We start from the raw sequence: 15,841 nt of genomic DNA on the forward strand, positions 1-15,841 counted from the left end.
CATTCCTGCAAAGTTTATCTAGATTAAGTGAAAAAGCTTTGAGAGCAATCAGTGCTCAGTGACACAAACTGTAACCTTCCAAGTAGGAGTCATAGATCTACGTTATCCTTTTTACAATATCCCCCTTTCTAAAAAACAGTGCGTAAGAAAGCCCTTTGTTCCTCACATATCATCCGTCATAGTGCAACACACTAATTATCTGTTAACAGTGACTCTTTGGGACACAGCATATAATAAGAATAATACAGCTGGAGAAGCCTGTAATAGTTACAAATAACATCCATGGTTAAAAAAATATTAAACATGAGATTAGGGTTAATCTCTGGCATATATATATAAGGACACCTATATAAATGTGGCCAATTTTAAAATTTTTTCTTCCCAAGGCAGGCAAAAGGAGTTCTAACCGATGAAGTACATGTGGGTAAACAAGGAGACTTTATTTATGAAAATCATGTATCATATTTGCACACCATAATGTGGGTAAGACATTACAGTCTGAAGAAAATGTTCATGTTAAGTAAGCATGCTGCTTTTAGTAAGGCCCGAGGAAGCACGTCCCGTAATGACATGCTTCTTGAAAGCTTCTGTCTCCTTCAGATAGCATTTGTCAGTGCAGCTTCCAATTATGTTCAATATTTCTCATTAGAAATCTTCTTACCCTGGCTGAGTAATTGCTTTTTGATTATTGATTATTTCTTATGGTGTTTCTAAAATTAATTCAGAGGGGATGTAAAATTTCAGCATATCAAAGATCATTAGATATTCCTCTGAAAAATGGAGAATTGACTTGATACATTTTAATGATGCCCTGTAGCTCTGAGTATGGGCTGAAAATTGGAGGCAGGGCTACTCAGTGAAGGGAAGGAAACGCTATATAGTTAGCTTATAACTTATACCTGTTTTTTGAAAATGAAGCAGCTTTGTTGTTGGATTTTATTGAAATAGTGCAAAGAATAAGTTGTGCTGTAGTGATTTGCGTTCCAGAGGTGGGCTTCTTGCCCTCAGTACTGTTGAAAACCCTCTACAAATGTCAAATCTGGAATTTACTCAAGGTGTTACTCTACTGATTTTAATGGACTTTTCCTAGAACTACCCAGTAGAAGTGAAAAGAGAAGGGTGAACATCCTCAATTTTTCACTGTGGCATCCAGTTTCTGCCAAGCTAATAATATGCTTTTGTACAGTCTAAGTGTCTTGGGCTTTTTTTGTTTGTTGGCATGTTTGTTTTAAGATGAAGAAGAACAGGAGTGAGCCAGAAAAGAAATTAAAAGCAACAAACAATAAAAACAAAAATCTGCATGTGTTGTTCTTGGTTTTCCCCACACTGTTAACTTGAAGCCCTCTGGAGAAGGTGAAACAAACAGCTGTCCTGGCTGCAATACAATTAAAATCTCCTCCTACAAAGCCAACTGCAAGCACGGAGAGATTGAGAATCTATTCCAAATACCCTGGGCTGGCAGCACTGCGAATTTAAAGCGATAAAATTAAGGGGCCATTTGACAGCAGTTACAGACCTCTTCAGTAACTGACCTCTCTATAGCTGTGAATTTTACATAAAATGCCGTGAACTATGAACAATCCAAGTAGGACACAAGAGCACCTTTCCTCCCCCTCCATAATTCATATAACTCTCTCTGTGAACACTGGTGGTAAGCTGCACCTTCAGTGAAGTTTGGCTGTGTAGCCAAGGTGTGATGCAATAAACAGCATGGCAAGAATACAGCCTCTGATCCACATGTGAAGACATCATTGCAATCATTGGCTGTCTTAACACAGACACACACAAATCTGCTTACTCTTTACACATCTGGTTTGCTCAGAAGTTGCTTTATGTGCCATACAACCACTTTCATATGGATACAAACCTCATAAAGAAGTCAGGCTTCGTGCAGCAGAATCTTATATTTAATAAAGTGCTATTTTTCATACGTACCTACAGATGCTGGCATTTCTCCCCACTGTAAAACAGTTTCCTTTGTGAAATGCCCGTATATATCAATGTAGATGCCTTCATCTTCATAGGTGAGTAAAAGCTCCATTCCGCTGGTATTCGGGAGGATGATAATGGCATGTGGGCGAATAGTCCCCTGGATCTAGAATCATATTTTACTAAGATTTAGATCAGAAAATGAACTGCAATTTTAGTGACTACATCAATCTAACTAGCTTGGCAGAGCAATAAAAAGAACTAGCTCATGGCTCATGGAAAGTGAAAGAAACACCTGTTTTCAGAAAGGCTGTATAGTTTGCTAGCCAGCCTCTGAAACAGGCTTTCTCCCCTCCTCCCCGCTTTGAATATGACAGTAGATGTGCAAACAAATCAACATTCAATATTTCACTCTATATTTCCCAGTATTAGTTTCAAGAAGCCATTGAGCCACTGAGACACAATAATATTTACTTACTCGCTCACAAAACACTTGCATTATATAAATAGAAGAAAGGTGAAATAAATTTGAATTCACAATTATTTCAGAAGATGGAGGAAGGACAAAAGCTTCCATATTCCAGGAAATCAGTGCTTTCACTTTCCATGATATTTCCCTATCCCCACTCACAAGCTAAAACCTGTAAATTCAACTCCAGCAAGTTGAAGTTACCCGGACCTTTCAGATAGAAGCCACTCTCTGTCCTTCCCTTCCCACATCCTTCACTAAAAATAGTTCCCCATTTAAATGCTGCTCAGCATACGTTTTCTGCGTGCCCCAGGAAGAGTGCATTTCACTCACACAAATTATTTTAACAGCTGTTCAATGCACTAGAATCTCTCCCAGAAGACACCATGTCCCGAGTGAAAAAAAGCGCCTCAGTATACAACCATGAAGGTGGGGTTTTACGAAAGTGTTGAAAGAAAAAGAGAACAGCCTTAAAGAACAATAGCAAAGCATTTCCTTGCTTAAAGCACTGCTCAAAACAGGATGTTAAATAGTAAATTAAACCACTACAATTAATATTTTTATAGGAAGCATATAACTGGAGTTTCTCCATCATTTTCACAAGCCAGCAACACACAGCTCTTTTTTTCTTCAAGCACATACATTTACGCACACCATAAGGGCACAACGAACAGTAAAAGAAGCACTGAAGCTGTACTTGCCAAACCGAACACACTCAGGCCAACCACTTGACTCCGTGCCTCCGCAACAACTATCCGTAACACTAGAACGGGTATCCAGAGTCGCAGAGCAATTTTAATGCGTTGCCTTGGTACTCGCATGAGCGATCGAAGCAGGTAAGAGATGAAGCAAGAGGTGGGGAACCAGGAAAAGAGGCTACCAGAAAGCAAGAGTATCTGAAGTCAGCCTGTTAAAGTCTGGTCTGTTGCCGCCACAAAGCTCCTTGAGAGAATTGTCCAATTCTAGCAGATGCTCTTTAAAATAATAAAATACCGAAAAAGATAGAGCCACAGACAGAGCAGCAGATTTATTTCAGGTCTAAGACTCTAAGGGGAAAATATATTTTTAGTACGTGCTAACTTTTGGTTGAAGAACACCACAAGTGGAGTCAGTTGTAAAGGTGCCCCACATATTCAGGACAGTCACCTGGGAAATCTCTTTCATCAGGTGCATAATTAGATTTGCAGCCTGTTGAAAAACTACAGCCTCTAAAAAGGTTCACTTTTTTCTTTGCCTTTTTTATCTTGGGCAATTATGCTAATGATCTTTTTGACAAGTCATTAGTCACCTTGCTTAGCCACCAGCTTCCAGGGACGGTATGGCGGCACCACGCTTAAGATTTATAAACTGATGTGAATTTTTCATAGTTACGTAGTTAACAAAGCTACTAATTGTCAGATTAAATAAACCCTCTAAAAAAACCCAGATATTAAGTCCCTTAAAAACCCCAACACAGAAATAAACAATATAAGCTTTTAGCAGATGATTCACCAGTTTGTTCTAAACAGCCAGAAAAGTTACTTTTTAATTAAGAGAAGTTTATAAACTTAACAGCCATCCCCAGACATAGTGTCCATCAAAAACACTGGTCTGACAGAATTTGAAGGCTGTCGCTTGTCAGGGCAGCGGAGGGGTGAAGTGACTCGCACGGGAGGCGTGGGTTTTCATTTGGTTTGAAAAGCTGTGGCTGAGAGCGGAGAAAAACGCGTTAAAAAATAAAAGGGTTGAAGGCAGAGGCTACAACACGCAGATCTGGGGCGGGATTTCTTCAGACCTCCTGAGCATAACTTCGGGACACCCTGCCTTGGGACACAAGGAGGGCACGGCACCCGGGTGAGCTAACCCTCCTCCCTGCGGAGCTCTCCTGACTGCAGGGAGGTTTTCAAGCGTGCACCGAAGTTTCCTTGCCAGGAGCCTCCCATCACAGTAGAGCCATGGGACCCTGCTAGTTTTCTGGACCTAAGACCCCAAGTTTCTCTTGGCTTTGGGACTCACGGCTTTGAAAAGAACTATCTAGAACAGCTAAAAAATAAGCAAGCAAACAAAAAAGGTTAAAACTGTAGCACAGACTTCATATAGCACAGTCACTCACTTCTACAGGGGAATTACTTTGCTGTTATCTGGGTTAAAGCGGGAATTTAGTGATCCCCATCACCTCAATGAACAGATGCTCAATGCAGTATGCACACATCAACCTGAAATCAACATCTTCATGCCAACTTTTTGACAATCTAAGGAGAAAATCCTAAGGAAAATGTAAAAATTCTTTTGAATTTAAGGACTGATTTCACGGGCAACTGAAAGGTAAAAAAAATTAGCAAACATATTTAGTCCAGAAGCTGGGATTCTGCAAAGTCATGACCGAAAGGCAAATCACATTTTGCATACAGAGCCTGCATCTGTAATCATATGAGACAAATGCAACTTTGCTTCATGGTGAAGAAGTTTGGATTATTTATGGGTGCACATGTATACCTGGTTCCTCCCACTACAGGTACTCATTGGTGCAAGGTTAACATGCTTGCAGTGGAACAAGATTAAAACACATTGCAGTCTTTGTAATCCAGGCCAAATTTCAGCTCAATTCAGTGATAATTTAATCAGCTCGTTAGCAGGATTGAAAAGCACAGTGGCAGATTGTAAGTCACCTAAATTCATGTAGATATTATTGTGTCTTTGATTGCTTAAGAAGTCTTAAATTTCCAGGATAAATCAAAAATAGTACTGTCCATACACCAGGCTTTCTGACATTAAACCATTAGAACTGATATTCTAAATGCGATAAAAGCCTTTTAACCGAACTTCAGTGTTACAAAAGTATGTGAAAAGTGGTTTTCTATTAGCAGGCATACAGTAATTATTCTCTTACCCTGTCTTTTGAAATACAGCACAACTCTTAACCTGATCATCATCAATACACAGCCCAAAAGAACAGAGGCATTTACATATTTTTTTTTTGAGTATCTTACGTGTGTTAGAAGGTACAGGTCATACACAGATCCAGAGTCCACATCAATAGCATGAAAGCCTACTAGTGAGCCGTATACAACTTTTAATCTTTGTCCATTTTCAACAGTCAGGTCAACTGACAGTGGTTTGTGATGAAGTGAGGTGAAGGACTGCAAAAAGAAAAATACACTATATAACACAATAAAGCTGCTGGTTTACAGATCTACATATATGATCTTAAGAATTTTCCAGAAGATAGACAGCTATTCTTGTTAAATAGTATGTTATATTTAAGCAGCTAACTACCTGTCATCCACTGAGCTGCAAGAAGAGCTGGATAATTCACTTGTGTTTTGAAAAAAACCCACAGAATCTACAAATGGACTAGGCAAAAATTAGGTTGAGTACCAGTCGTGTTCAATTTCCTCCTCTTTTGAGGGCAATCAGCATCAACTTTGTGAACTCAAACGTACATTTTGGCACAGCACTGAAACAAGTTATTCACATCTAACAGAATCACGACTGTGACAGTTTTATGCCTGCCATCTCCACTGTATGTCAAACGAGCTACATTTTCTTTAAAAGAATACTCATTTCATCTTTAACTAGAAATAAATGTTATACAAAGCAACAAAAAGCAAAAGCAAAGAGTAGATGAGAGACAGTGAGAGACAGTGATACGTCTGAACCAAAGTGAAGTTTCGCTTACCTTAAAAGCCATGAATTTGTGATAAGGCTTTGGAGCCCAAGCATAAACCTCCACTGAGTTTTTCAAAGCAATTACAAGGAATTTGATTCTCTCATATTTTACTGTAATACAAGAAGAACAATTCCTTAGGTACCAGAAAGACACTGAAATCAAAGACCATCTCACCACATGAAATAATTTCAATGGATTACTTGTAGAGGTAGATGTTATTCAGCAAGGAAGACTAATGGATTCTGAAAATCAATGTTTAATATCACCAGTGACAATACCTTGACTAAAGGCCTATAATTCATTTATTCTCAGTAAAGCCAGATGACTGTTAACAACATTTATACGTTGCTTTTCATATATTTATGAAAAAAAAACCAAAACCAAAACGTACAGCCCAGTCGTACAAAAAGTTGTTGACCCTGCAGCTAAGCCAACCTACTTTATTTTTTATGTGTGAACACACACCAAAATTGCTGGTTGTTAGTAAGCTACTTTTGGAGGAATGATGGTTGTTGGCTGAACATTTCTGTTACACTCTGAAATTTTCATTTCACTGTTCATGTGTGGGGTTAAATCCTCATGTGCTAGTGTGGGCGAAGGACTCCCAGGTTTCTGGGACAAGTAAGCACTTAAGAAAGGAGCAATTTCTCTAAGTTGATTAAGGTCATGTTGGGCCCATCGAGACGAAATGCACTGAAAATTAAGGCTTCTTCGTACATTGTGTTTCCACTCTGCCAGAGACAAGCATTCCCTTTGGAAACAGAACGCGAGGGTATCACATCCCAACGCATTCACCCTTCATTTTATATTCAGTGTCTGCTTGGCAGGGATTTTTAAAAGATGCAGGTGTTACGGTACTGAGTAAGGTTTGGTTTCTGTGGGAGGAGGGCTGGATCAGCCCTTGCTGCTTACAAACGGAGCAGTTGGCACAGACCAAACACAGCAGAAGCATGAAGAGTGGAGAAGGATGGACACTGGTCAGGAAAATCTCACACAGGCAGAGAAAGAAAAAAAACCCTAACTCCGCTAAAATGCAGAACAGCACATCTTTTTCCTCTTCTGCCTGGACAAATGGTTGTAAAACCAAAGGTTGAGATGAGAAGATTCACCAAAAAAACCCCAAAACCAACAGCAGCTGTTTTGTCAAAGAAGTAAGAGTGGCCTGTCATATGTAAACACAGAAGTTCCTACCAAATGTTTGCCTAATTTTAGGATAACTATTTAAAAAAAAAAAAACACAAAAAACCCCAAAAAACACAAAACACAAACCACAAAACCAAAGCATACAACACACCAAACCCAAAGATGAGCAACTGAAGTAGAATACTGGGTGCTTAGCTATAATCACAAAGAAAGTAACAACGCACATCTGTTTCACATTCTTTTTGTATTTAACCCTTGCTACTTGCAAAGCCATGAGATATAAAAGCAAAAAAAATAAAAATGTCAAGCATGGTATTTGAGAGGCAGCCACCTCGCCGTCTCCTGCGCTCCTTTACATCATTTCTCTATCTGACTTTGAAAAAAGCGCCACTTTCATGTACCACCTTTCACCAAAGCAAAACTTGTGCTATAGATCACAGCCCCTCACGCAGCTGAAGAACAGAAACTCTCATAATACTGATGTTCATTTTCAAGAATGATCTGCCTGAAAGCCAAATAAAAGCAAGGTGGTTTTTCATCTACAACAGTAACATTTCCAGTGTGTAAGTTTAAACAAAGGTATATTGGGGTCTTTTATGATCTAGAGACAGTGATGAGCTGTAGCACATCCAATCTGATCTACCTACGGACATCCCACAAATACAATTTACAAGCACTTTACTAGTCCAGTTTCTCAGCAGTTACTCAGGGCCAGGAGGGAAGCTGAATAGCGTGGAGGTGGAAAACATCAGTCTAATTAAAACTTCAAGTAACTACAGAACTTTTAAACTGAGCAACACACCAGGGCTGGCACTCCCTTCTTCCAGCCGTCACCAGGAATACCCATAACATCAACTGGTAACTGCTGCAAGAAGAGATGCTACCTGGAACGACAGGGAGCAAAGCATCTGCCACATAAAACAAGGAGGTTTGAAAGAACTCAGAGATATTCAGCCCAATTCAATCCTGAAACAGAGCTGAAGAAAAATGCTGGTATCGTGAGACACAAAAGGATGATTAAGCGGCTCCTCAAGGGAAAAACAAAAAGTTCTTACCAACTTTGTAGTGTACGCAGCCTTCCAGGTCGCCCACAGACACCCAGCCTTGCCGTTTCTCCACCTCTGGATCATTGCGCAAAATTTTATTTCTCAGCCATGATAAGTAGTATACCCTCAACTTATTCTTCTTGCCTAGGATTTGGAAAAAAAGACAGACATAATGCTTCAATTCACTGAAGTACAAACTCCCCCAGAGTCACAAAATGCCGGAGTCTTGTGACCTTGAGTAGAGCGGGTCTTTGTGCCTCGTCAAGGCGAGGGAAGAGTCCAGCAGCACAAAAGCAAAGCCCTCTGATGGTGACACACAGGAGGGAACTGGAACGTGAGTGATCCTATGGCATTTGGCACACACGCACTTACCTTGTGACTCAAGCTTCATGCAAGATTTTCACACCTGACCAAAATTCTTCCCTCAGGCCAAAGAACGGGTCTCTATAGACGCATGCATTATCAGAGAGAATCACACTATCTGGCATTTACTCTTTGATGTGAAGGAAGGGACACAGGTATGGCCTACAATGGCCATTGTGAGTAAGTGACTCATTTAGTTCTAATTAACTGACAATCTTCATTACAAGCAGCTATTTTCTTTTGGATGCCCTTCCAGGTGAGAGTTACTTTGTCATCTTTCATCTCAGTCAGTCTTTCTGTTGCTTTAGTTCATAAGTACATACGGTCAACAGCAGTCTGGGCTCACAGGTTAGTCTAAGAGAGAAGGATTGTGTCACATAAGCAACGGGACCTGGCAATATGGGACAAACAGCTCTCACCATCACCCACCATGGTGAGTCTGGACTGGAGAGAAGGTCGCTGGACCTACATCTCCGACCTTGTTATGGACTAAGCATCATCCTCTGAGGCCACTCACCCGTGGGGACTAAGGGCCTCAGCACCTTGCCGGGCAGAGTCCAAGCTGTTTGTCAGCAGAGATTGAAGACGCTAGTCCATTTAATGTCACTGATGCTTTCACAACATCGATCACTCATGTTACTGCTCATACACCTTGCTGAACACAGAATGAGGTTATTTAATAACATTTTAATAGCACTTAGATAGATGCTCACCTGTGACAGAAACAAGCAGACTGACAAACTATAACTTGCTGAGAACCAGTTCATTTTAAGGATAGGAAACACTTTATACTTCCCAGAAAGCATTTTACACGTTAACCAGGTAATGAAATATCCCAAAGCCTCTCTCAAATGAGAATGTAAATGTTAAAAATTCAAGAGAGTTTTCCTATTAACAAGAGTAACTGTCCTGTGATTTTTCTGTATGAAGAAATTCTTCAACCTAGTTTATAACCTAACTCTTCTTTTTAATTGCTTCCAACCTCAGCGCAGGTCAGATACTTTTAGACACTGAACTAACCTGATATAGTAATTAGCACATTGAGTCCTTCCAGAACATCCATTTGCTGGAATCGCCTCCTTGTAATCAGCGAATAAACTCTTCCTTGCCCACTTCTGTCCAGCAGCCACAGCCCATTCTCTGTTCCCACCAGTAAATTTACTCCTGTTGATATACAGAAAAAAAATACTGCATAAATCACCTAATGATTGAGAGGCCACCAAGTGTTCATTGTTTTAAGAACTGATTCTTACTTAGTCTTACTTAATGGTACTTGATAGTTTCTCTGTTGCTCTGTGGATGACCTTCCAGAAAAATGAATAGAAAAAAAGGACCTCACCATTAACAGTTTTTAACCAGCAGAACACTTATATGCCCATGCAACTTGGAGAATGAGTAGTTCAGCTGAAGTCAATGTTGATTTAAAGAAAAAGGAAAATGCTTTGTGAAACTGAACTTCTTGGGTGACCTTGGGAAGTGCCTGTGAGCACTGCAAAAGTCCCAGTCTGGCAACGCAGGAGATCCAACTAACTGATCCAAGGGTCTCTACCAATTAAAAAATTGGGGAAAAAAATAAAATCCCTTTCTCCAAATAATATAACACTCAAATCACAGGACGAGCAAACTTGGGGGAAGAAGGTCTGCTGTTAGGAGGAAGCAGAGTGTTTGTTTGAAAATGGTCGGTGTTTTGCAAGAATGCTTTCAAAAGCCAAATTAAAGGAGTGAATCCACCTGAAATCCAATTGCTCCCAAGGAAGTGAAGGCTCCAGTGGGTTGCTGACACCAGAGGATGTCAAAAATTGTGTTCGGCTGGCGTGACAGCTAGGTTTCCTAGTCAGCAGGTTCTAAAGAAACAACATGAGGTATCCTGCTGTAAGAAGCAACCTCCTCTACTGGCAATGCTCTGATGAGTACCTGGTGCTCTTCAGTCTCAATGCACATTTAATTACAGACCTTGCCACACAGCTCTGTACTCAATTTAAAATCTTGGACTCCTAAAAACATACATTACAGAAAACCTGCAAAGCTGTAAACTGGAAATCTGCATTTCCTTTGGATAATTTTTCATCTCCTTCATTCATTTTCCATTCCAGACTCAAAAAGTGAGGGGGAGTAAAAGGCTGGGTGAGTCCCATAAAATACCTCTGTTCTTCTGAAGTAGAAAGATGGTTAAAACAACTCAGGAGCTTAGCTAGTGCAAGAATGGGACAAGGTCTACAGTTGTTGAAAACTGGTCTGACTTCACTCATCTTGGTTTTACACCGTGTGAAACTGACCCTGTAAAAAGGGTGATCCAGCGAAGTTCTGAGTAAGCGCTGACAGCAGGAACTAAGGAAGCCAAACTTTTGGAAAGACTGGCACCTGACCTGCTTCAGATTCTTGGAATACCTAACACACGTGACAGCAAAAGGCTTCAGGTTTGGATTATTTCCACTGGGTCAGGGCTAAGTGCGATCAGCTGCACTCGCACACAGCTAAGACAACAGTAAGTATCATGAGCCACATAAGTTATTATAACATTTGCAACTTTTGGCTCTTCCAACGAGCAGTTTCAATTTGGTGCCCGATCAAAACATTTTCTGATTCTGATGCACAAAATCCTGTGCAACTGTAAGTCATCTGTTTGCCATCTTCTACCAGAAAGGCAGCGTCGTGCGAATGACGCAGGTATCTACTCAGCGATCCGCTCCAGGACTTTCTGACAGGAGAGGTGCAATACAACTGTGAAATCTGCCTGGCGTATGCTGGCAGCCTCTCCTGCTGCTGCCTTCCCTCCACACACACCCCCAAGTACTCCTGAGCTTACCCCACAAAGCAGCACAAAGGACCTCCGAGTTAAATTTCTTCTTGTATTTACGAATTTCCGGACTGTCACTCTGTGGGCGGATATTCGTTGGGTTGACGTTGACAACGGAGCCCTTCCTTGCATTTTCTCTCCTGACAGGCTCAGGTTTTGCACTAGATGCTAGAATGAAAAACACATGCAATCATGAAAAACGTGACTGATTGGCTACAGCTCACATTTGATGTCTTTATGACAGAATGAAAGAAACCCCAGAGGGGTGAAAAAACACCTCAGCAGGACAGCATTCCTGAGTGTGGTAAAACAGCAGCAGAGTAGAGATAGCCACATCTGGAAGAAGGGCAGAAGCAGTACAAGGAAAACTCATAGCGATGGGGAGTTTCAGTTTCTGGAGATGTTACTGACCATTTCCATCTCCAAGCAATAGGCCCTTCCCACTGCCCCCGCACCACCCACCCACCCCCCCCCAAAAAAAAACCAAACAACAGGAGTGACATTTTATGAGAAGGGTAAAGCACACTCACGAGAACTACAGGAAGGTCCTACTGGACTGGTGGGAGGGGTGATTGGCAGAAGTCTAGGATCTATGAATGAAGTAAACGATGTCGTAGATGACGTACTGCTCTTTGAAGGTGTGCTTTCAGTGCACGGGGTCTGCAATGAAAAACAAGAGCTGCTTCAGGAAGACGATGCGAGGGGAGCAGACAGCACACAGCAACGCGGTGCCTCTGACGTGGGGGGGAAGGAAAGAAAGAAAAGGGCGCAGCGTGAGAGATGGGGGCAAAAAAGTAGAACAATAAAATCCGTTAGGAAGCTCGAGATCTCTCACCCGTCCTCAAGATAAAACTTGTAAAGAAAAGAAGGGATGTGGTGAAAAATCTCCTCAAAAAAAGAGACAGGACAGATGGAAGTTAAAAGGCTCTCAACCTCAGGCTCCTAAGGGCTGGAGGAAAACAGTGGTACAATTCATGCAATCTAATTTCTCTCTTACCTTATTCAGAGGTTTGTTCTGAGGTTCCTGGCTAGTCAGTGGCACTTTTGGTGGGTTCACAGAGGAGTCTGAAATTTGGCTTTGCTGGAGGAGATCTGGCAGGAGATAGTTCTGGTTGTTTACACTCCAGACGCCCTCTTGGGTGCTAGAAATTTGCTTCCCTAAAATCTGGTCCTGCACATGAGAACATACCATTAAACTCCGCATTTAGCGTGCTCCCAATGCATTACGTGAGTCCTTTTAATTAAGACAATAAGTAATAAGCATATGGGGAGGGGTGCTCTGCGTGGTACACCATGTAAAGACAAACCCTCCAGAAAGATTAAAATAAAAAATTAAATACAAAAGAGTGTGGCAAACACCTGAGAAATCAACACTGGCTTCCACCCCTGAAGTGCTCTACAAACATTCCTCATCCACGTTACTTCAAGCCAGAGGTAAAGAAGCAACTTCGTCCTCAGAGACACTTGAGACGGAATCAAACGACTTGTCCTAACCTTACAGAACTGACCTCTACCTACCACCGTCAGAAGTGGGCACTTTTTGGTTCTGGGCCTGCATTTAGTTCAAAGCCCTTTACCATTCATTTCATTGCTACTTTCCATTTACCGAATTAGGAAACTTTATTCTAGAATGCTGACACTCAGTAGGCTCTGGTACCACCATTTCCAGTACAATGATGTTTGGTACTGTAGACCCCTTTAGAGGATCCCACCAGCTTCAAGGAAATGTTTGTTAACTACATAAGGTGCGAGGCACCGCGCGAGCTCTCTCTCTCTCCGACAGCACAAAATACAGAGTCAGGGGTCGGTTTCTGGGAATACATGGATAGAAGCTTTGAGAGCAAGAAAGAGGGGATGTGTAAAGCAAGTGGTGTCCCAGACAGGGAGGGCAGTGCAGAGGGATCTACCCCTGGTCTTATCGGTCAGGGTACCTGAACGCCATTGGCACTGGAATGTAGGGAGTGACGGGAGCCAAGTGCTACGCTAGAAAAATCCTTCTGAATTACACCAAAGCAAAACGCACCACCAAACTCGAGAAGCTTCTGGCTGGTTGAATTCAAGGCAAATCTGTACATTGTACTGACTTTGATAAACAACCTACTGAAATCAGATCAGCTTTTCTGAACGCTGGCCAAAATTTTGGGGGGGTGGGGGGGAGAAGTAGATAATTCTAAATAAAAGGCATTTGGCCTTATAAAAGCCAAGTAATTAACTAGAAAAGAAACTGATGCTCTAAGTATTTTAAGTTTTAATTAAGATGTAAAAAAACAAAGCAAACTAGATTAGGGAATGAAGCCAGTATGGGGCTTTTTTGTTCAGTTTTGGTTAGATTCAGCCGAACTGAACCAAACTCTCATTTGAATCATTTGTGCAGTTTGGTACACCCTAATCACTTCAAACCAGTTCACACTGATGGGCTAGGGAAAGGGATGTTGGAAGATGACATGGAGACTCGTGATGGTTGTGGTTGGTGAAACACAGGTGGGAGGAACAGATAGGATTCTCCATGAGAAGGAGCGAGAAGATGAAGGCATCAGAGAGGTCTGTGAGGAGAGGTGGCAGTCATCTGTCTGTTCTCCCTCCTGCATTGTCCTCCCCAAACCCACCAGAAAATGTGACCTTCACTCTTTTCCATCCTCCCTATCCTCATTCTGGGCCTCAAAGACCCCATCCTTCTCCTTTCCCTCAAGCAGCCTATTTCCAATGCCCACATATCACGGCAAAGAGAAAGCACTGGGTTGGATTTGCCAAAAGAGAAATCCTGGGTTAGCCCCATTTATAATTCCTTCTCCAAAGCAGGGTCTTTTCTCCTTGAGGATGGTGGGATGAAGGCAAAGTGGGACTTCTTCCCCAGTCAGAAAGGATGCCACTCTGGAACTCTTTTTCTTGCTAGCCCTGCTGCAGCTCACACAAGTAGCTCTGGGAAAAACACCAGTTTCACAGAAATTTATTTTCCCTATCTGTGAAACAAGAGTACGCTTGGTAATATGTGAGAAGTGCTCTAACGCTGAGTGCAAGTCCTATTACTGTAATTTTTTTTGTTTTCAACCACAAAGAACATTGTTCTGCTTTGTCTGTCTTCATCTTTTCTGCAGTAATATTTATCATAGGGGAAAATCCACATGAGTTGAAGTGTCTACTAGAAACTACAGCTGAGAAGGAACCACAGCATGACATATGAGAAGATGTGTACTTTTGCTTAGCCAGTAAGGAGAGATGAAGTGTTTTTCCCCTTTTGTGGTAATATTTTAAGTAGTAAGAGGTAGTTCTCTTTAAATTGGAATAAAAAAGATCAAGTTTTTTAAAAACAGCAACAACGCAGACCAACAAGAATCAACAGTATTGCTTTTTTGCAACCTGCCCAGTGCCTTCAAGAAATACATTGACATCAAAAACTACTACCAGGTCAATAACAAGGACGAACAAAGAAGGGCAATTTCATACCTAAATGTAAGCATTTTTATAGGAAGCACAAAACCTGAAACTACACATTTTTTCAAGGCTCATAGCTGTAATTTGCAATGACAGAGCAGGACTTCAGAGTGAAAATGCTGCCGAGAAGAAATGGATACAGCGTTTATCACGCACATTAACGATCTGACTCCCCCCCACTGTACCCACCCCCTTACAAATGGCCAAATTACCTTCTGTTCTGCAACAGTGCTTTGGGGTTTCAGTTCAATTCCATCTGGTACTCTCGTCCTTGAGAAATCTGCCACTCTGCTGCTTAGCAGTTGCCTGGTAACAAACTCCAATTAATGAACAGAACTACTTCAGGGAAAAAGAGCCCAAAAAACAAAAAAGCAAAAAACCCCACATATACATATTCAAAAGTGAGCATAATTAACATTCACTAGTTACACTTAAAGGTTCTTGTACAAAAGCAAGCTGATTAGTCTGTGGATGTGCCTGAACGGACTCGAGCCTGAGGACCACTCACACACAGCAGGAAGCTCTCCCCACCTCGACGGAGAGCATCCCTTCATCCCCCTGCACTCCACCCATCATTTTTCAGACACTGCGTAGCTCAGGCAAGTGAGAGCTGGTGGATCAAGCTGTTGTTTGAGAAGTGCCTACTTCAAAACTTCCCCCATCTCCCCTTGTACACTACCCTGCAGGGTGCAATGTCGCTGCTCTGCTATATGCCAGTATCAGGGACCTCTCTGCCAGTGCCTACTGGGACAGGCTACACTGGAATTTCGTACTGTGAATCAGTCCCTGAAACACAGACACCGTCACCTTACGTACAGAGAAACAAAGAAAATGTTGCCCAGTGCACAAAGAGGCAGAAGAACGTAAGAGCTACAGGACTGGCCGGGGCCAAAAGCCCACCTAGCCCAGTATCCTGTCTTCAACAGTGACCAAAAGCACATACCTAATGAAAGAGTAAGAGCAAGGCAATTATCTGTTTTGACATACCCCAGCATACTATTGCTTCCTACACG

General features: G+C 41.7%; 1 protein-coding gene across 1 annotated transcript in view; it reads right to left on the bottom strand.

The window, feature by feature from the left end:
- Positions 1 to 15,841, bottom strand: part of NRK (Nik related kinase) — a 99,041-nt gene that overhangs the window by 9,547 nt on the left and 73,653 nt on the right. The window contains exons 21-29 of the mRNA XM_009889268.1: positions 15,041 to 15,134; positions 12,394 to 12,567; positions 11,927 to 12,056; positions 11,406 to 11,564; positions 9,620 to 9,763; positions 8,246 to 8,380; positions 6,057 to 6,157; positions 5,368 to 5,517; positions 1,936 to 2,095 (exon numbers count right to left, since the gene is read on the bottom strand). Of these exons, the coding sequence (XP_009887570.1) occupies positions 1,936 to 2,095; positions 5,368 to 5,517; positions 6,057 to 6,157; positions 8,246 to 8,380; positions 9,620 to 9,763; positions 11,406 to 11,564; positions 11,927 to 12,056; positions 12,394 to 12,567; positions 15,041 to 15,134 (1,247 nt within the window). The remainder of the gene's footprint in view (positions 1 to 1,935; positions 2,096 to 5,367; positions 5,518 to 6,056; positions 6,158 to 8,245; positions 8,381 to 9,619; positions 9,764 to 11,405; positions 11,565 to 11,926; positions 12,057 to 12,393; positions 12,568 to 15,040; positions 15,135 to 15,841) is intronic.

Source organism: Charadrius vociferus, unplaced genomic scaffold (assembly GCF_000708025.1).
Source record: "Charadrius vociferus isolate BGI_N301 unplaced genomic scaffold, ASM70802v2 scaffold7, whole genome shotgun sequence".
NCBI classification, from domain to species: Eukaryota; Metazoa; Chordata; class Aves; order Charadriiformes; family Charadriidae; genus Charadrius; species Charadrius vociferus.